The sequence below is a fragment of the Myxocyprinus asiaticus genome, chromosome 19 (assembly GCF_019703515.2).
Source record: "Myxocyprinus asiaticus isolate MX2 ecotype Aquarium Trade chromosome 19, UBuf_Myxa_2, whole genome shotgun sequence".
In the NCBI taxonomy this organism is placed as follows: domain Eukaryota; kingdom Metazoa; phylum Chordata; class Actinopteri; order Cypriniformes; family Catostomidae; genus Myxocyprinus; species Myxocyprinus asiaticus.
The window spans coordinates 37,779,326-37,801,170 of record NC_059362.1 but is presented as its reverse complement, the minus strand read 5'-3'; the positions used below and the strand labels follow the sequence as shown (position 1 = coordinate 37,801,170).

At 37.0% G+C, this 21,845-nt stretch overlaps 1 protein-coding gene across 1 annotated transcript in view; it reads right to left on the bottom strand.

Annotated features, from left to right (window-relative positions):
• The window catches only part of LOC127410146 (intraflagellar transport protein 172 homolog), a 44,596-nt gene that overhangs the window by 11,457 nt on the left and 11,294 nt on the right, over positions 1 to 21,845 (bottom strand). The window contains 22 exon segments of the mRNA XM_051645229.1: positions 2,153 to 2,282; positions 4,049 to 4,146; positions 4,982 to 5,162; positions 5,624 to 5,688; positions 5,918 to 6,011; positions 6,472 to 6,614; positions 7,571 to 7,687; positions 7,801 to 7,837; positions 7,839 to 7,934; positions 8,754 to 8,851; positions 9,698 to 9,787; positions 11,485 to 11,629; positions 12,356 to 12,476; positions 12,630 to 12,708; positions 15,008 to 15,256; positions 15,430 to 15,506; positions 15,588 to 15,690; positions 16,308 to 16,392; positions 18,167 to 18,274; positions 18,419 to 18,555; positions 18,640 to 18,807; positions 20,469 to 20,581. Coding sequence (XP_051501189.1) covers positions 2,153 to 2,282; positions 4,049 to 4,146; positions 4,982 to 5,162; positions 5,624 to 5,688; positions 5,918 to 6,011; positions 6,472 to 6,614; positions 7,571 to 7,687; positions 7,801 to 7,837; positions 7,839 to 7,934; positions 8,754 to 8,851; positions 9,698 to 9,787; positions 11,485 to 11,629; positions 12,356 to 12,476; positions 12,630 to 12,708; positions 15,008 to 15,256; positions 15,430 to 15,506; positions 15,588 to 15,690; positions 16,308 to 16,392; positions 18,167 to 18,274; positions 18,419 to 18,555; positions 18,640 to 18,807; positions 20,469 to 20,581 — 2,534 coding nt within the window.

Here is a 21,845-nt window from a genome sequence, read left to right as displayed (position 1 = left end):
TGAGGCTAAAATTCTGCCTAATATCTACTTTTGTAATCCAATGAAGAAAGAAACTCATGGGTTTGGAACATGAGGGTGAGTAAATGAACCATCCCTTTCAGCAAAATCAAGTAGTCTATCAGCTGTCTCCACTATGTTTGTGGACTGTACACAGCAGTCATTAACAAACTATAAACAGCGTTGATGATTAATTTATGTCAATAGTTTTAGATGTTTGTCATATAATTTACATTTTATGTTGCTCTTGTTAAAAGGTCAGTGTTTTGATTTTTGTGTGCTTTTCCACAGGTAAAGAGATGTTGAGATGTTTCATGATCAGTGATAATACTAACATATTATGGCCCATATCAGATTGGCAACTAGTGGTTCTACCTGACAGCATTGTCAGTTGATGGGGAATGGGGAAAACAGTGATTTCTTGAATTTCTTGAACCTTCAACTTGAATTAACCACATTTTCTCACACACACACACACACCACACACACACACACACACACACACACACACACACACACACACACACACACACTGTGTGTTACATGAATGAAATGAAAAACCAGTAAAATTTTATTAGAGATTCATAGAAATACAATGTCTGATCTGGCTCATAAACCTTAAATTCATGGGGAACCATGAACATCTGCATGTGAGCATTGTTAAAACAACTGCAGCTTTTTCTAGTATGCAAATAGACTGTAAGTATTAAAATGTCACTGATATCAATTCTGACTTGTGTAATTTAGTTAACAAATGTATTCAAGTTGGCTCTCTCCTTTTGACTTGATTTAAAGTTGGATGTATATTTTCGTTTCTCTGTATTTGTTTTATTTATTTTAACAAACTTCTTCAGAATTTTCCCAGACTGTTTGGATTCATGTTTCCAAACTTTTTCAGAACTTTCCCAAACAGTTTGGATTTACGTTTCCGAACTTTTTCAGAATTTTCCCTAACTGTTTGAATTAATGTTTCTAAACATTTTCCGAAATTGTTCTATACTGTTTCAGAATTTTCCCAAATTGTTTGTATTTATGTTTCCAAACCTTTCAAACATTTCCCAAAGTGTTTGGATACACGTTTCCAAACTTTATCAGAACTTCCCCAAACAGTTTAGATTTATAGTTCCAAACTCTTTCAGAATTTTCCCAAACAGTTTGGATTTATTTTCCCGAAATTTGTTAGCTTTTCGATTTCTGTTTTCGTTTTTCTGTATTTTTGGATTTACTGTATTTTCACAAAGATTTTCTGAATTTTCCCAAACTGTTTAGAATTATGTTTCAAAACGTCTTCAGAATTTTACCAAACAGTCTGGATTTATTTTTCCGAAGTTTATTCGCTTCTCAATTTATGTTTTCAATTCTCTGTATTTTTGGATTTACTATATTTTCACAAACCTCTTCAGCATTTTCACAAACTGTTTGTATTTATGTTTCCAAATTGTTCAGACATTTCCCAAACAGTTTGGATTTATTTTTCCAAAGTTTTATTGCTTTTTGATTTATGTATTCGTTTCTTTGTATTTTTGGATTTACTGTATTTTCACAAACTTTCCAGAAATTTCCCAAACAGTTTGGATTTATGTTCCAAAATGTTTTCTGAATTTTGCTAAAGTGTTTGAATTCATGTTTCCAAACTTTTTCAGAACTTTCCCAAACTGTTTGGATTCATGTTTCCAAACTTTTTCCTGAAATTTCCCAAACAGTTTGGATGTATGTTTCAGAATTTGTTCAGATTTTTCCAAAATGGTTTGGAATTATTTTTCAGAATTTTTTCAGAATTTTCCAAAACGGTTTGGAATTATGTTTCCAAACATTTTCAGAATTTTCCCAAACAATTTTTTCCTGAAGTTTTTTTTCTTCACTTTTTTACTTATGTTTTTGTTTCTCTGTATTTTTGGATTTACTGTATTTTCACAAACGTATTCAGAATTTTCCCAAACTGTTTGGATTTATGTTCCAAAATGTTTTCAGAATCTTGCTAAACTGTTTGGATTCATGTTTCCAAACTTTTTCAGAACTTTCCCAAAAAGTTTGGACTTATGTTTCCGAACTTTTTCAGAATTTTCCCAAATGGTTTGGAATTATGTTTCCGAAGTTTTTTCGCTTTTTTCCCCTAATTTTTGAAAATGTTACTGCCAGGTAGCTCTAGATTTACCTTCATCCAACACTTCATCATTAAGTCCATGTTAGACGAGTCCTTCACTTTAAGATAGCAGTCCACGGCTCGAGCATACTCGCCTGTCTGTTCCCACTCCTGAGCCTGCTTGACCATACCCTCCACACCCCTGAGAACACACACAGAAACATAAATATAAATGTATCTAAAATGAACTTCTAATGAGAGGCGCCATCATTTGTTCATCATTTCCTGTTTTCCATCTGTTTCTATTGATGTCATAGTCTACCGGGGAAGAAAAATACAAAAACACTCATTGCTTTTACTTTTCCAGCAAAAGCAATAAGTATTACCTTTTTATTAGCGCTGGCTGAGTTTGAAGCTTTTTGTACTGTGCTGAGTGTGTTGAATAAAGCTCTAAAACACTATTTATTAAAGGTCTTCAGACATCCGTACTTCAAATTATGAGATGACATGAAGGTTGATGACTGTGAAAACTACATGAAAAATAAAACCTTGTTTCTCTGGCATTTAATTTCCTTCAGCTATAAAATTCCTCAAAAACAGCAGTGAAAAATCCAGTTCAATGTTTTGTGTGCTTTAATTTTTAGAAATCATGCCTGAAGGAAGTAAATTTAATCGAATTAAATTGTGGCTGTGAAAGCGAGCACTTAGCCAGCATCACTTCAGCTCTCTTGCTACAATAAATTCAGCACAATGGACAGGGGCAAAACAAAGCCCCGTTGCTTATGGAGCTAGTACAAGAATGACACACACCTTAAGAGGTTTGGTTTGTATAAACTGGGCATACAAATGAGACAACAGTGTCCTAGTTAAGTTTCATCTATGTCTTTTTCTCTCTGTTAATTTGCAGATCCAGAAAGCTGCACTGGGACATGCTGCAAACTGTGATTGCCCCACCTGAAACACTGTGTTTTCCCCCTATCCCAAATTATGATGTTGCTTTACTTCCTGTGGTCTGAGAGCAATGACTATCAAACAAGCGTTTCTCTTTACGTTGACTTTGGTAAGCATTTACCTCGATTCTGATTTGCAGTCTCCACACTTTTTAGTCACATTATTGTGTAAAACATTTCTTAAAAGAAAAACAGCAGATCAAAATGCTTTAAAATTTTACGCTTCATTTCAGCCCATGCAAAAATAATATCCATTCAATTTGTACCACTTAATGTGCACATTTTACTGATAATCGCACAGTTCATGGAAATCTACAGTTCATTCTTGTGGGATGTTCTGTAAATCTTGTCTGAGCAAGCAATAGTAACCATGGGGAGAAGCTTGGGAAAAAAGGGTCATTTTCCCTTTCTTAATATTTCTCAATAAACGAATCACTGCACACCCAATCATCACATTACACACCGCTGGAATGCTACTACATCTCTGCCTTTGAAAAGAGAAAATCACCTTTGGGATCATAAAGTCACAAATGGAGTCAATCGTAAAAGACAACATGGCCCGAAAGTTCAGGCTATTGATAGAAAATAGGTTAACGATACAAGAGGCCAAGATTACTGCTGAATGCGCCTTGAACTGACTATGCAAAATGTTTCTTCTCTTCTTCCCAAGGAAGACAGCGAAGCAGCCTTTGATGTTTTCTCACAAGTCATTAAAAATAGGGAAATTATCAGTGTAGGCGGATTTGCTGCGTGTCTCCACGTTAATGAGCTGCTCATTATGGATTTAATTTAGGATAAAAAGCTGCCATGTTTTACTAAAAGAGGGAAGACAAGCAACCAAAAGAGGATCCAAATGTAGTTCAGAGCTGCTAGTTTTTCTGAACAACTGCAGAGCCCTAGTTTCTGAAGAACAATAAACAAGGGAGGATTTTCTGAGATATAGTGAATGAGACTCATATGGAAGTATGGCGAAAAATGGGAAAAAGATGGTATTAGAGTAAAGAGAGCTTTCTTTTACCAGTTGCCCTCGCTCTCATATTCCTTTTGAAGGATGCTCAGCTTGCTGGGCAAATAGTCTTTACAGGTCCGCATTGCATCAGTCGACATCCCAGCATCCTGGAAGAGGAAAATATGAATTTACAAAGCTGGCAGAGCTTAATATTAATATTCAGCAAACAAGAAGTCGTCTTATATCTTTTCCAGTGACTGTGAACAGTAAATCTTTGAACTTGAGAAGGGTTTAGGTTTAAAATAAGATCAAATGTGTGGTTGCAAAAAGGATCTACTTTCCACAATCACTATCTCACACATGTAAAGCACATTTCACTGTATAAATTAATGTTTGATATAACATAAACCAGAGAAAGAACACTGCTTTATTTATGGAATGTTTAGAAAGTGTACTTTGTGGTTATGTTGACATCTTGAAGAGTTATGTTTTATTTTTAGGGTTCATAAAACTATTTGCTGGATAGACAGAAGGAGCATGGACCCCTTGTTACAGTTTGTATAAAACTGAGTGTTGCATTTTAAGCCTGGCCAATATTAACTTTTTTTTATAGTACCATATTAATGTACACTTTGTTATGATGCTTACATTGCAAAGCCTTTAAGATAATCATAATTGATATACAGAGTTATATACTTGTACATATTATTTTCATTTTATTTAATACATTTTAATGGGGGAGGGACAATGAAACATTTAGCTGAACTTCAGCTTATAACCTTTAACCTTGTTAACTTTTATTAACTTTAATATTTAACATTAACAAAATTATCTAAAATATACCATAATATTAATGTTTAACAGATTTGTTTCAGGATAATTATTTAACCCCCTGCGGTAACACTGCTGACCCCAAGGAGTCGTGAACCCCCTATTGAAGACCCCTATTTTATTGTCTACTGACTAAAAAAAAAAAAAAAAAAAAAAAAAAAAAGTACTTACTTTGTAGTATTTAATAGCAAGCTCGGGTCTTTGGGCCCTGAGCAGGAAGGCCTCTGCTTTTTGGAATTCCTTCTGGTCAAAGCAGAACTTAGCCTGGCTCACTAGAATATCTGCTACACTTTCTGGATCATGAGCCTCAGCCACTCTCTGGGCATTACTCCAGTCCTTGTTATGGACGTGCCTGAAATAGAGACAGAGACACCCTTATTTTAAACATCATTTGCAGAAATAAAAATAATGATAAAAAATTAATTGCACATACATGATAATAGATAAATACAGACCAAAGAACATTCTTTTTAAATAAAACATGCATGTTCTGTTGTGCATTTTATCAATGGATGTAATAACTCTGTAATACATATGTAATAAAATTGTAACTAACAACTAACAACCGTAACTAGCAACAGGAACTTTTCCCCGTCCAACCTTTTTCATCAGACCATTTTTGTCTCATGGGAGTTATACTATGATTTGCCTGTCACTGTAGCAACAGAGCCGAAGCCCACCATTCCTGTATGAGATCTAAAAATCAATACTCTGCATCCTGGTGCTATCTGCTTCTGGAATTCCTTTGCCTTTTCAGTGGTGTGTGTGTGTGTGTGTTTTAAGTAGGAAAGTGTGATATGAAAGCTCGCTCACATTAGCACAGCCTCTTTGGGTTTCCCGGCTTTGATGAACTCGGTTTCAGCTTCATTGAACTTGCCCTTGAAAGTGAAACATTACAATTATACTGTGCACCATGAGAACATTAATAATAAGAAAAATGAACTCTGTGTGGGCCTAAATTAGAGTAAGGGTAGAGTAATATTTCATATTAACAAATCTAATATAACAATATTGCAAAACATAATAGCATTAGCATTCTGACAGGCTATTTTGATTATACTGTATCTTTACAGTGAAAAAAAAATGAATCATGTCTGTGAGTAATACCTGGTCTTCAAGAAAAATGGCATTCTTCAGATGGATATCAGGGATCTTCTGTTTCATGGAGAGTCGGGCCAACTCAAAGGCAAAGTCAAAGGAGCTAAAGAAGACAAAGAGTGTTCTGTTATTAAAGAAATCAAATGAAAGAAAACAAATGAAACCAAAACTGGAGTTTTGTGCCTTTAAGGCCATGTCCACTATAATAGGTTTTCGGGTTGAAAACTCCTTTTTCCGTTTCCTAACATCGTTGTTTTCCAAATGTGGTATCTGGTACTAGAGAGAGTTTTCTAAGTCTCTGTTTTTGGTGGAGAAAAATACTGTTCCAGTCTGGAACGAAAGGCATAAACGTAGCAAAATCAATGTGTGGATGTGTCCTAAGTCCATGTAGCAAAAGCTTTGAGGCCTTTGAAGATGACAAAATTAGCTTTAAGCAGATTTAAAATTACAGTCTTTTTCTTCCAGGAAAATTGCCCAAAAATATGTGCTCATCTTGCATATAATTGAAAGCAAAACACTAAATAATGCATTTAAGTCCTAACACTGACTTAGCAGAGACTTACCAGTTATCAGCTGCAAAGTCAATGGCAGTTTCCAGCATACCAAACTTGTTGAGCAGTTTAACTGCCGCCTCTCCTCCAAGACTCTGTGCCCACAAGTATGTCACCTGCTTATGGGCACTGGCTCCTCCATGGCTCTTTGCTACCTGTTGTACACACATCAAGAGGAATTTGTATCTGCAATGTTTGAACCTCTCTTCATGATACATTATATCAATTCAAATCAAAGTAATCAAAGAGCATTTACACTACATGCCCAAAAGTATGTGGGCACACCCTTCAAATGAATGAGTTTGGCCATTTCAACTACACCAATTACTAACAGGTGCATAAAATCAAGCATACAGCCATGCAATCTCCTAAGAGTTCAGAATAGCATACTACCATGCTACTCTTTACATTTCTGCAGAAATACTGTAGTAGGAGTAGTATCAGGGCTCCCACTCTTTTCATGGCACAATTTTACAGGACATTTCCAGGACATTTTATTTGCCCAACGGGTGTAATATTTAAGCAAAAACACACGAGAGGTCATGATGCATATTGTTGTTATTGAATGGTTATTTTATTCTGAATTCATTAGACAAATTCATTTTGAAGCGTGCAGCAGATGCAGATTATAAATTTATTTTATTAAATTGCAGTTTAATAATCACACTAGATTACACTGACAGCAGATGATCAGAGAATGTACGTGACAGGGCTTTGCTCATGACAGTCAACCGCTGACGTTGTTTCACAATGTGCAGCTTCTGCGGCAGTGATAAAACAATACGAATTTGTGTATTTCACACCTATCCAGTCCCAATTGCTACCATGTTTTTGTACATGTAAGAAAAACCCTGCTAGCCACACAGTCAAACAGTTTTATTATACTAAAATATTTTCCAGGACAAATAATTATTTTCCAGGACATTTAGATATTTTTCTAATTTTCCATGAATTTTCCATGACTGGAAAACTGCATTGCAAAATTCCAGGTTTTCCAGGACACACGGGAACTCTGAGATTGGTAGTATGCTATGCGAAAATAGCAACAAGCTCACCTTGGAAAGGGACATTTATTGTGTAACAAAAAACATCATATAGTGTGTAAACACACCCTATAAGCTTCCTCCCACACGTCATTGACTCTGTACATGTTTACGGCGGCTTTCCAATCCTGACCCTCTAGGTAGTGATACTCTGCCTCCTGGAACTTGGATTCAGCCTCCAGCTCCTGTGATAAACACAAAAAAGGCATTCAGTGAATTTTATGGTTTTGTTGAGCAATAAGCAAGACAAAACCGCATCAAAAGACACTCAATCAAAAGTTCCAGTGTCCTCTTTAACCTTGGCCAGGTGAATGTGCGTTTCTTGCAGCAGCTTTGTGATGTATGGCGACTAGATGAATCATGTCATCATACATTTTGTTCTTCTTGTACATGGTGATAGCCAGGTCTGGTTCATCTACAGTGGTAAAGAGCCTATAAACGGAAGCATACAGCAAATTTCAGGCATGAATTTGAACAATACATTTTTGCTTTGAGACAATACTAATTGTATAAGGTGATTGGGTATGTGATGTAAATTACTTGCTAATTTATTTTTAAATACAACATGAAATCAAAATTGACCATATTTAATTTCTTAATAAATGTCCCTGGTTGTATTGTGCCTGATTTATCAGTACATGTTATTCTTAAGAAAAGAAAAGAAATACAAAATGTAATATTCATTGGCCTTCTCTTTTCTGCTGATGTAATCAAAGTCATGCAGTCGGAGAAAACGTTATTAACCAATAATATAATTGCCTACATTACATGATCCATTCAAATCCAGATCTGTAAAATCAAGTTCCACCCAATGTTATTTCCCACTAAATATTCTGTTCCACATGTAAATATGTCATGTTATGGAAGTTTAGGTCAACAAGAGATCAAAATGAACCCTATTTAGTCAGGATTCTTTTCCTATGTGTTTTTATTCTTCTCCAGGCATGAAAAAAACAATTGTTATAGTGAATGCTGTGTCCAAAGTTTTGCTTTTTTAAATATACCTCAGATTTAACTGATTAAACACCAGAAAGTGTCCTGCCTTTTGAATCAGTACCTGAACACTTCTAGCTGTCGATTTTTGCAGTGAAGTATCTATGAGAAACGTGACTGAAGTATCAATCAAGTTTACATTTTCTTTATCCTGAGAGCAACTTTTGCTTTTGTCAGTCATAAAACACACAATTAATTAATTCAGCCATCAGCAATCAACAGTGGTCAGATCAAAGAAACTGCAGTGTGTGTGTTTACCTTTCAGCTTCTTTGTACTTTCCCCCTTTCTCTAACTCTTGTGCTCTGCTGATGGAGAGGGCAGACACATCCTCTTGTGTCATGCATTTCACAGCAAGCTGTGTGTTGGAGAAAGACAGATAGAGAAAGAGAGCAGGGAAAAACAGAATGCGACATCATAATTCAAATGTAAATTGCTTATGATTAATAATAATTCAAACATAAATTGTTCATGATTTGAATAAAGAAAAACAACTGCAATTGTGTTCTCAGTTTCCATCTATCAGATGTATAATTACATACACTCTGATTTAGTCAAGTCAGCTAAAGTGATCAAGCTTGCCAAACCAAATTTTCATATTTTAAAACAAACGATAAATCAAGGCCCCTCGCACGGATGAAAAGTTATAGGTAGGCGCACAAGAACAAATATATTAACAAGAGAAAAAGAAAAAATCCTGCACAATTCCCAAGCTTGCAAAACACAGTCAAGAATTTATTTGTGACATTTCGGTCACACGACCTTCATCAGGCATACATCATTTTAAAACAAAAATATGTTCCATCTTGGACTCTTTGAAATACTGTAAAACAAAGTAGAGTAGTTAAGCCACCCCCAACCAAACTCGAGCTACTGTATTTTGTATAGTCTATTGCAGGGGTGTCAAACGCAGTTCCTGGAGGGCCGCAGCCCTGCAGAGTTTAGTTCCAGTCCTGCTCTAAAATGCCTCCTTGTAATCTTCAAGTACTCCTGAAGACCTTGATTAGCTGCTTCAGGTGTGTTTAATTAAGGTTGGAGCTAAACTCTGCTGGACTGTGGCCCTCCAGGAACCGAGTTTGACACCCCTGGTCTAGTGCGTCCCACTAACGGTTGGGACGCCTTAAAGCAAAACCGTTTAAAGAACTGACCTTACATGTTTAACTAAGAGAAATCGGAGTGCAGAGGAACACAATGTGACACTCACCTTTTGAGCTTACTCCCATTTCCCAGCCTGAGTGTACATATCTATAGCATCTTTGATACTATCCCCCTTCACAAACAGATGTTCTACCACCTGTATCTCAGAGAAACAGGACAAGTTTAGTCAACACAAGTTAAATCCAGATGATGTTTTTAGCTGAGATTTGTTAATATTTAGCAGCTGGTCTGTGATGTAAGAAGTATTTCCTGATGCAATCCACTTGAGATATACCCTCATGTGACACATGCGTGGACGTTGTATTTTGGCTTCGCTATACACAACGCATAATTTAAATTCATTTAAACGGACTGATCTCAGTTCACGAGACTCTGTGCTGTCAGTTAAGGGTTAAACGTCCAACGTACGGATTCATGTGACAAAATAACATGACGCCGACCACAGCGGAGTTTGTCTTTGGGAGAAACGGCAACAAAACCACAACTTGTAAGAAACTTAAAAGTTTTTACATTGAAACCTGTTTCAGACAAAAGATTAGAGTCTCTAGTTTCATCTGATCTGCCATTTTTAAAATCTGAGCGATTTGTTGCAAAAAGCCACGCTGTTAAACACAATGTACACTTATGCCTAGTGGACTACACAACTCAAGCTCGTCTACTTTGATGTTTTGAGTCAGCAACTAGTCTGCGGTGAGAAGTCTCAGATCTCACGATAAAAGGTCTGAAAACTGTCCGATATCTATATGTCTTGTCATCATGTGTGAGCACAGTCCCGGCGAGTAAAAGACAATGAGCCACAGCAAATGAAATATAGAGAGAGTGCAAGAGGAGTGCAAGGTATTAGGAAGCAATAATTAGAACATAGTAAAATTATACTTCACCCACATCTCCCTATACCTTCTGTTTTTATTTTAATATGTTTTTCATAAATGTTTCCTTTTGAAAATAGCAAAACGAGAGCAAGCCATTCTTTAGTGTTTGTTGAAAGAGGAGCAAGATATTGGGTAGGAGAAAAAATAAAATAAATATAAAATAAAACCCACATCTCTCTACCTGCTGTTTTTTTATTATTATTAGATGTTTTTATTATTCTTTTCCTTTGCGAATAAAGCACGAAAACGGGCAAGAGCCACTCTTTCATGTTTTTTTTTTTTACACGCATCAAGAATAAACTGCGCGAGTTTGTGTATGAATTTCGCTATCTTAATTTTAAGATGCATTTTTGGTAATTCGTCTGAAACGGGACGACGCTGAAGGCAGCTGAAACGGCTGTTTTTTCACTGGTTCCGTGCGGATTTCAAGGGAATAAGCGTATGCGTGGATATTTTTAAAAAGTGAATGCATGAACATGTACAATAGGGACACAGATATGAGCAGCATGCACACTAGAAGCTCAGTTACAGGTACTGCACTAAAATAACTCAGAATTCTGCTCTAAACGTCATTTTTGGAAACATTAAGAGAAACTGTGCGCCAGTTTTTGGAGGTTTTCTTTCTCGTCTTTTAGTATTTGGTGCTTTATTATCATTCAGTAAAACACAGAGGAAATGACTGATGTATGTCCTCATGAAATCAAAGACTCGCTCCTCAAAATCCGAACACAAGTGGTCAAAAGAGACGACTAGGTGTAACAGTGATGTCTTGCTTGTACATTTGTGATCAGATCACCCAAAACTCATCTTAGTACCAGGTGTACACATGGTCTCAGTCAGTGTTTTTTTTTTTTTTTTTTTTTGCATGTTTAATATTTTGCCTCTTGTTACAAATCAAAAAGGGAAATGGAAAGTGCACACAGCAGTCATGCTCGGGTCTCAGGAGGATACAGTACTTTACCTCAAACTCTTGTACAGAGGCATGGTGCTGAGCTATTTTCAAGTAATACTTGGCTGCAGTCTTGTCCTCCTGTTGCGCCAGTATGCGCAATGCTTTCTTCCACTGGCGTGCTGCAATCGCCGCCTCTATGGCCTTGGTAGAGCGGCTTCACCAGAGGAGGAGAGTTAGGAGACAAATGAGTCCGATAAGGACAAACCAAATAGAGCCTGGGTGCCTGATTCAAATTTAAACACCTAGTCTGTTTCAACCCCAGCGAGAGAAGATGCGGCGAACACATACTACACTCATGGAGAACTTTATTAGGAACACTATGGTCCTAATAAAGTGCCCAACATGGTCTTCTGCTGTTGTAGCTCATCCGCCTCAATGTCCAACGTGTTGTACATTTGGAGATGCTATTGTGCTCACTACAAGTGGTTATCTGAGTTACCATAGCCTTTCTGTCAGCTCGAACCAGTCTGGCCATTCTCTGTTGACCTCTCTCATCAACAAGGCGTTTCCGTCTGCAGAACTGCTGTTCACTGGATGTTTTTTGTTTTTGGCACCATTCTGAGTAAACTCTGGAGACTGTGTGCATGAAAATCCCGGGAGATCAGCAGTTACAGAAATACTCAAACCAGCCCGTCTGGAACCAACAATCATGCCATGGTCGAAATCACTGATAAAAAATGTTCCCCATTCTGATGGTTGATGTGAACATTAACTGAAGCTCGTGACCCATATCTGCATGACTTTATGCATTGCACTGCTGTCACAAGATTGGCTGATTAGACAATCTCATGAATAAATAAGTGTACAGGTGTTCTAATAAAGTGCTCAGTGAGTTTATATGCACCTGCAGATCCCAAGCTTTGTTTCCCTAGAGACTCACCCAGCTTCTATGTAATAGTTTATAGCAGAATCCATTTGTTTCTGATGCACTAGATAGTTACCCCATACTTCCTCCAGCTTTACAACTTCTACAGGAAAGGCAACACGAGTCAAATCCACCGCTGCGGAAACACAATGTAATCAGAAGAGGTTAATGAGGGTGCCATGTCCAGTATCATCTATAGTTCTGATGTTTCGCATCCCAACTGATTTAATGTCTGAATTGTAATGCAACGACGTATTTGGATTCTTCTTAGTAAGCATACTGTACATACCTTTTTTAAAAGCATTTCCCTTCCGGTAGCAATCCAGGGCTCTTTGATTATTTCTTATCCTCTCAAACAGGTCACCTGCCTGTTAAACAATTGTTATTATTTCATGATTTCACAGAAAAATCTGTGTCCCCCACCAGCCTTCTTAACTAGCTTAACCAGCAATACTTCCTTGGTCAACTAGCTTTAAGACCATGATGGCTGACCATCTTGGCCAGTTGATTTTTGTTTGATCCAACAACTACACTGCATTTTCTTCTCAGTATTTTTTTCTTGCTTTCCAGTAGAGATGCACCAATTTTTGAAGACCAATAGAAGTTCCTAGTTTTAGGCATCGTTCGAAACCGAGTACCGATACGAGTAGTTTTGTGTTTGTATATGTATGCCATTCAATTTGTATTTGATACACAGGGTTGGGGAGAAACGGAATACATGTAATGGGATTACGTATTTAAAAAATATTAGGAACTGTATTCCACTACAGTTACATTTTTAATTGTTGGTAATCAGAATAGTTACATTCCAAAAGTATTTTGATTACTGAAGAGATTACTTTAAATATTAAATGAAACAAATGACAATAAAATGCAGTCTATTCAATTGGAAAACATTTATCCATTTAAATGATGTGATCGAGGAGTGTTTGAATGACATGAACACTTTCTTATGATGTGTTATATTCGTACGAGTATACAGATGGCGCTCTCACACTGTTATGAGTGAAAAGGTGGATATGATGTCATTGAGGAACTTTTCCTTTGGGAGCTCAATAGAGAGAATCCAGATAAAATCAGAAAAAGATTTCATTGAGTACACTCTGTGGGGTTTTGAAGTAAGTTTGTTGCAGCAGAAATAGTTAAACTTGCGTAAAATACATTTACTTCATCCTGTTTTAGAAGCAACACTGCATAAGATATGTATTTTGTCTTACAGCACTGGCAGATTTCAAAGTGAAAATCTGCGCTGAAGTAATCCAAAATATTTAGATTCAATTACTGACCTTGAGTAATCTAACGGAATACGTTACAAATTACATTTTACAGCATGTATTCTGAAAACTGCAGTGGGATACATTTTAAAAGTAATCCTCCCAACCCTGTTGACACATTCATATAGCCAATATTAGTATTTTCAGTCATTAAAATTACAATTCATAACTGTTTTACCAGGGTGTAGCTAACTTTTTTTTTAGAGTAACCTAGCAAACACATATGATACATTATTCATGCTTTAACTGTGTAATTTTATGCAGATTGTTCTGGGCATTCAAAGGAGTGTGAAATCTGGCCTTAAATGAATTGATTGTTCTTGTTTTTTTTGCGCGTCAGACAGAGTTCAACTTTCGTTTGATTGCTTTGTCCTGTGTTGTTGTTGGGCTAAGTAAAGGTGATAGATAATAACTCCAATACGTTTTTTCAGCATCATTTTTTTACACATAAGACATATGATTTTTGGAGTCGCGGTGTTTAGGACAACAACAACCCTCTGATGCGAGTTTGATGAAAGTGCTCTTTTGCTCTCCCTCAAACACAAGCATGCGGAGAGAGAGAGAGGAGCGGCATATATCACATGAAAATGAATGAAATGAAAACTCGTGTGCTAGTTTCAAATGGTTTTCTTTCTTTTCTTGCTGTTTTTTTATTTATCAAAATGATGGAGAACATTTGGAATTATCTGTTAAAAAATCATGGAGGACTTTCAAACACTTGTGAAAGCGATCTCTCCCTCACACACACAAGTGTGCATGGAGAGAGAGAGAGAGAGAGAGAGAGAGAGAGAGAGAGAGAGAGAGAGAGAGAGAGAGAGAGAAGAGCAAGTTCTCGCGCACGTAATATACATATATATATATATATATATATATATCAGCTAAAGATAAATAAAACTGATATTCTAGTTTTAAATAGTTTAAACACCAAAATGTTTCTCATGTTTTCTAACTGGTCTTATTTTTAAAGTTTTTTCTTCTTGTTTTAAGCATAAATTTCACAAATAAAATTAAGATTTCTATGAAAGCAAAACGATATATAATGTGTCTTGTTTTAAGAATGTTTGGCACAAAAATACTAAGTAATATATATATATATATATATATATATATATATATATATATATATATATATATATATATATATATATATATATATTTTTTTTTTTTTTTTTTTTCTTTTTTTTTTTTTTCTTTTTTCTTTTGCAGTGTAGCACCAGACAAGTACTAACAGCATTAACCAGCCTAGAACAGCATAGAAGTTCTTGCTAGTCTTGTCTGATAAAGCAGTAAATGGGTGGATCATAACAACAACCATCTTGCCATGCCAGACACTCTTTGTGTATTTTCCATGCACAATTTACAGTTCTGAACTTTGAGATCAGGTAAAACTCACCCTCTCATAGAACTCTCCTTTAATGAGAGCGGAAGTGATGCGGTTGATGATGTCATGATTTAATAAGAGCTCATCTCTGCTCATGGCCAGCCAGGCAGCTTTAGCAGGGAGTCCTGCTTTCAGGTAGAGGTTAATAGCACCTGTGAAGTCACCTTCACTTTCCTTCACCTCCCCAGCTTTCTCATTCTGATTGGTCTCCATTAGGTAGGAATAGTAACTGTGTCGCAAATTGTCCAACTCCAGAAGGCCCTTTATGGGATAAATGCATATTATTTGTAAAAGTTTAAGATTTCACAATTGGATCATATAACTGATGCACTAAGCATGAGAATACAGCATGCACAATTTAAATAATTTAAATTTTACATATACACTTGATAAGAGGTTATAAATATGCTTGCTGTTTTTCAAACTGATGTTACCTTCTCCTCTGCAATGGCAATACATTCATCCCACATGTGGAGCTCCTGGTACATTTCCATCACTTCATCCACGCATTCTATAGGGTTACACAGCAATATTACTCACAGCAATCGAGATATTCAGGTGGCTCTGTTACAGGTATTAAAGCACTATAGACTATTCGTTACCTGTTCAATGTAATACATCTCTGCAAGCTTAAATTTCTTATCCAGCATTGCCAGTCTTGCCTTCACTTGGTAGTGGTCTGCACCACCACCACCCTAAAGGAGAGTAAATAATACTGGATTTTAAAATGCATAAGCCAAGTACAACATATGTACATTCTAGTGTACAAACATTAAATGAGAGACTAGTGATAGAAAGATATATTGGTCAGGCCAATATGTCAGCCGATTGTTTGTCAACTTTTCAATTGCCAACACAGAATGCATTTCTTGCATCTGGCTGCTCTGTTTTTAATTGTTTTTCTATGTAAACATGCACTAGATTGACGTCTTTGACCATTGTGCCACATCTCGCTGCTATTTTCAGTGTCTTGCACTTGAGCGGCATGTATTTAAGATGCCTTATCAAGTTAAAATAACTTTTAAAAACGTGCCTTGAGACACCTGCATTCTGCTCCACACCTTGCACAGTGTCTAGGTTTTTTTAATGCAAGAGCACACTTGGCATGAACGCCCCCTTAATTCCCCCTTGTGGCAGTTCCAAAATCTAATAACAACCTTATTAAATGTATAAAAACATTTTATGTTTTTAAATAGTTTTTAGCTAATTTAGCCATTATTAAAATGAATTATTATATTGGCTTGAACCACCCATAAAAACTGACATAACTCCATGCTACATTCAAAAAGCTCTGTTTGTCTGCTCTACATACATATTCTTTTGAGATGGCATCTGCAATCTTGTTGGTCTCATTCAGGAATCTGGCTTTGGACACATCACCAAGTGCTGCAAAACACCTGCGGAAAATCACCAACAGGTTAGAGTGAGGTCACACTATTCAAAAAGTTAAAATATATGATCTAGTCCACTTGTTATCGCAACCCTGCAAACCATGCAGTTTTGAAGTTTGTATTTTTTTGTTTTCAGCAAAGAGGTCAATTTCTGACATTCTGATCTTCTATTGGTCACGTGTCACTGGTCCGACTCGACCCACCCAGAGCAGGATTCAAACCAGCGATCCCCGGCATGGATCTAGCAAGGAGACTATAAAAGCCATGGCCTCTAGCCTCGGTCACTAATGCATCTCTTAAGACCAGGAGAGCGAGGTTTACACACTGCACAGTTATCACGTACCAGCTGGCTACCGTTACACTCACCCCCCCTAAACCTCACTCCCATCCGGTTCACGGTACCGGTGTCACCGGTTCTACTCGACCCACCCCAAGCAGGATTCCAACAAGCAATCCCATGGATAAAAGCCATGGTCTTTAGTCTAGGTCACTAGTGCGTCTCTTAAGACTAGGAGAGTGAGGTTTACATACTGCACAGCTATTACGTACCAGCTGGCTACCGTTACACATGCATCTTTACGCCATACAAATTTCACAGATCAGAGTTCTCCAAACTTGAACGAGAGACAAAACATTCACATGTGCTGACATTTCCACTCACCCACGTTCGCACAGGTATGAATGGAAGTGAATGAAGCACAAGTCTAGTGTGAATGCACCTTTAAACCAATAACGTCAAATACAAACAGCAGTATAATTTCACAATTGCTGCAACAGATCAGGGCATTCAGTATGGATAGGAAAGATCAGCCATGATCAGTATGGCTCATGTATGGCTCATACAGACAGTATGGCTCATGCACTCTCTAAAGTGACATCAGGCAAACAGGCAGCAGGAAGCGTGCTCAGTCAGTTTCTTCATTTGCATTCCCTGCCATGGTCAGAATTTTTCTCTGGGTGCTTTATGCAGAAAAGGCTTTACATAACAAATCCACCCTGCATTATTAAGCCCCGCTAAATTAAATTCTGGTTCCAAGAAAATTTAAAAAATGCTTATACAGTTATAGGAAAACTCTAAACATGCCCGCTGCTTCCTAATGCTACAGGAAGCCTCTTCAAAAGGACCTGTGGTGCTTATATCCTCCCTCACAAGCTTTTTCCATCTCAGGTGAAGGCTTTTTGCTCTTTGCAACAGATTACACACATTTGACTTTAGGCTGGATCTTATCGGAGTACACAATTCAGAATTTGAAGTGTACCAGACAGCTGTCCATAACAGCAGCATTCTTTAGGGTTCTTTTGACTAATGCTTCTGACATGAATTATACATTCACGGGTAAATGCGAGATTCATTGAAGATTCTTTCCTTTAATAAATTATTTTTAATGTGGTGTCTTAAGGACAACTTTTGGGTCCTTTCTAAACTGGACAAAACAAAAACATTAAAGTCACATCATTATTTTATTTTTTATATGGGTCCCTGAGGTTTTGGATGTTTCGGTTGAAAAAGTAGCTTGTGCTTTCTTTAAAATAAATTCCACTTGGTTTGATATTTTATCATCTAATGCAATGACATTTATGCTTTTTTAAAAGTGGCTTAAGTGTCCAAATAGTATTTGAGTCCACACTGTATGCAAAAAAGAATCTTTAATTTCAAGATGGCACCAACTATTATATTTCTGTCAATATTACGTCTGTTGTACTGGTTCCTTGTCTTCAGGGTTAGACACATGATTCAGGGGGCTATGTCATAAAAGGTAGGTGATCTTGCTTGTCTGACCTCTCAGCAATGTGGAGCTGTTGTGCCCCAAGGGCGAGTTTACTCAGAGTCTTCCACATGGCCTCTGTCTCTGCAGACAGCTCCAGGGTTTCCAGGAATGCTGTGGCCCTGTGCACACACATACAACCAAGATCAGTTTTAAATGATTACATTTACATCGTTTAAGCAGCATAAGTTCAAATCTATACTCAATCAAACAATGCACTTCTTCATTAGGCCTATTTGAGGCCTTGTTGTAGATAGTACTGGTACCTGTAATAGTCTCCATCATCAATGGCCGTTCCAAACTAGATCAGTCCCTCATCCAGCGTGTAGGAGACAGAATTAACCCCTTCAGTCACAATGACTTCAGTTTTACCATTAGATCTCTCCAGGTCTACAATATCCCCCTGTGGCAGGCACAAAGTCATGTGACCAAACTCACAGTTGACTAAAAATTATGATTAGACATTTGATTCGGGATTTGAGCTCACCTTGAGCGGAAAGGTTGTGACCCTTTCCGGGCTGTCGATGGTGTACAAAACACAGAGGTTTCCTCTGTTCTGAGCCACAACTACATCACTGCCTGGTACCCAATGGACGTAAGGACAGAATGTCAACATGGTGCTCTTCGTGGTGCTGTCGATGTCATACAGGTGGAGCTGAACATGGAGAAAGAGACAGAAGGGGAGGATCTTTCTGATCTTATGATTGATATTAACACTTTAAGCTCTGAGGGTGTTTTTAAAGATTACCTGTTTCAGTGGCATACCCAAAATTAAAGGCTTATAACAAGGAGTGTCAAGTGTTTGGTAACACTGTAAAGAAAACTTTTCAATTTTTTTAATGATATAGATTATGGGGGCCTGGGTAGCTCAGCGAGTATTGACGCGGACTACCACCCCTGGAGTCACGAGTTCGAATCCAAGGCGTGCTGAGTGACTATAGCCAGGTCTCCTAAGCAACCAAATTGGCCCGGTTGCTAGGGAGGGTAGAGTCACATGGGGTAACCTCCTCATGGTCGAGATTAGGGGTTCTCGCTCTCAATGAGGGGCGTGGTAAGTTGTGCATGGATTGCGGAGAGTAGCATGAGCCTCCACATGCTGTGAGTCTCCGCTGTGTCATGCACAGCGAGCCACGTGATAAGACGTGCGGACTGACGGTCTCAGAAGCACAATCCACCCGGATTGAGGTGAGTAACCACGCCACCACGAGGACCTACTAAGTAGTGGGAATTGGGCATTCTAAATTGGGAGAAAAGGGGATAATAAAAAAAAATTATATCGATTATGATAAATTCTGAGACTCTCAGCCTAAGAAACTGCTGAAAAAAAACTTGTGCCAAAAATGTACTATTTTTATTTTTTTTATTTGACATTATATATATATATCTGGGTGTAAATAAGGTGGCTCCGAAAAACTGCTTTTGTTTTGTTCCCAATCATGTCAACTATAACTGAGAAACTTTTTGTGCTGATACAACAAAGCAATCAAAAGTAATAGCATTACAAAAATAATTTATCCTAGTGTCCAAAAGCCTCTCCAAACAAATAAAACATAATAATTGTACATAAGAACTAATTACACATGGAAACACGACAATTACTAAAGGTTTTCATAGCATGCAGACATGATTTTAGTAATGAGATTTCACAGAATGTCTACCATTTGACTAAATGAGTCTGCATCATGAACTTGGCGCCAACTCCTGGTGGCCATATGAAACACTGTGCTTTGTGTGAATTATCTAATAATAATAATAATAATAATAATAATAAGCACCCCATTACCTTGTGTGTGGGCTCGTTTGAAAGATAATCGCCTCCTCTAAGTAATGATATGTGAAATTTTATGTTCCGTTTATTTTTCGTGAACTTATAAGCAAAAACGTGGCATATAAGCAACACCTGTTCACATGAAACATAAATGTCAAAGACATATACTTAGCTATTACCGGCTATATTTTGGTCTGTGAGTAAATCAAATAGGTTGGTTGCATTCTGCTCTTTGAGAGCTTTCCAACAACATATGACACATGGCTATTTGGTGAGTTTGATGTTTTTACTGACTGCAATAATATGCACAGTGCAATTTTTTTTATAAATTAACAAAACGGAACACTTCTGATTTGTCTGCATATTTCAAAGCACTTGTTCAGTTTTGGTCATAATGCCTACATGCATTGTAAAGTAGAGCTTCTAAGCTTTCTAACTATATCTATTTTGTGTTGGTCAAGACTAGTTATTGATATTCTGACAATTATTTTCAAGCTTACATCTGAGCTTAAAGGGTTAAACCTTAAACAACAATGTTTACCCCTTACCCTGAGTTTCTTGTCCCTTAAAAGCAGTTTACGACCCATTTCATTCAGCTCCAGCCAGTCAATCTTGGAGTGGTGGCTTATGGTGCCCAGATTATACCCGCTGACCAGGTCCACTGAGAAAACAGGAAGAGAGATGGAACATAGGAGATGAATGCATCAAATACCAGCTATGGATTCTTTTCTAGTGATCCAAGATCAGCAATTAAGCATTGGGTAGTTAATTAACATCAATATTTATCAATACAATTTGGTTCGAATCCATAAGTAAAAGTGTATGTTTTAGGAGCTGTGACTGGTTTTAATTTTATTTTCACCCTTTTGCCCTGGTAATTTTACATTTTTTATTTAATTTTAAAAGCACAAATAGTCCAATTTTAATATGAGGTCATGCTCTAAAACTGCATGCATAATAATTATAAAAGAATGAGCAAAATTTATTTAAATCAGAATCAGAATCAGAATGAGCTTTATTGCCAAGTATGCTTACACATACAAGGAATTTGTCTTGGTGACAGGAGCTTCCAGTACACAACAATACAAAAACAGCAACAAGACTTTTAACAAATTATTAAAATTGAATACAAAACAGATAAATATTGAAAAGAAAAATGTATATATAGAATATACAATAGACTAATATATACACACACATACATACACACACACACACACACACACACATATGATATATATATATATATATATACACACATGCAGTACATACACACATACATATACATAGTACAAATCGTAATACAAATTGGTTATGTACAGTGCAAGGGAATGTAATGGCAGACGAGGTAGGATAAAATAGTTATAAATGCAGTATAGCATGTCACACCGCAGCACAATTTTGCCCGATGTATTACATGTCATTTACTCCATTCTAGAAGTTTTTAAAAGGTAAGAAACTTTTAGACAATGTTTTAAAACTACTGTAAGCAGAACAAATAAAGTATTTTCCGCCATAAGTGAATATAACACTTTTTGGAGATCTATTTACTGCCATGAACATCACCATTCACACAAACATGACACACAAAAAGACATGCAGGCATTTCCTTTCATTCAAACCACGAACATCTGCAATCTAACAAAAAGAATATCAATGAGCCTTTCATGAATCACATTCTGTGACGCTTCTCTGCATCTCTGGCTCTTTGATCACAAATAACTATTCTGATGGGAAGCATCACTTATGAAGGGGGAAAAAAGGAAAGACAGGAAAAACTATTTACAATTTGCACTATCAGAACAGGCTTTAAGCACACGGAGCAGTGAGGGGGAAAGGCACTCTGTTGTCTTTCAGAGGAAAATAAATTGGATGAAAGTTGTTTCTCATTTTCATCACCTGAAGGAAAAAGGCACGCAGGACGG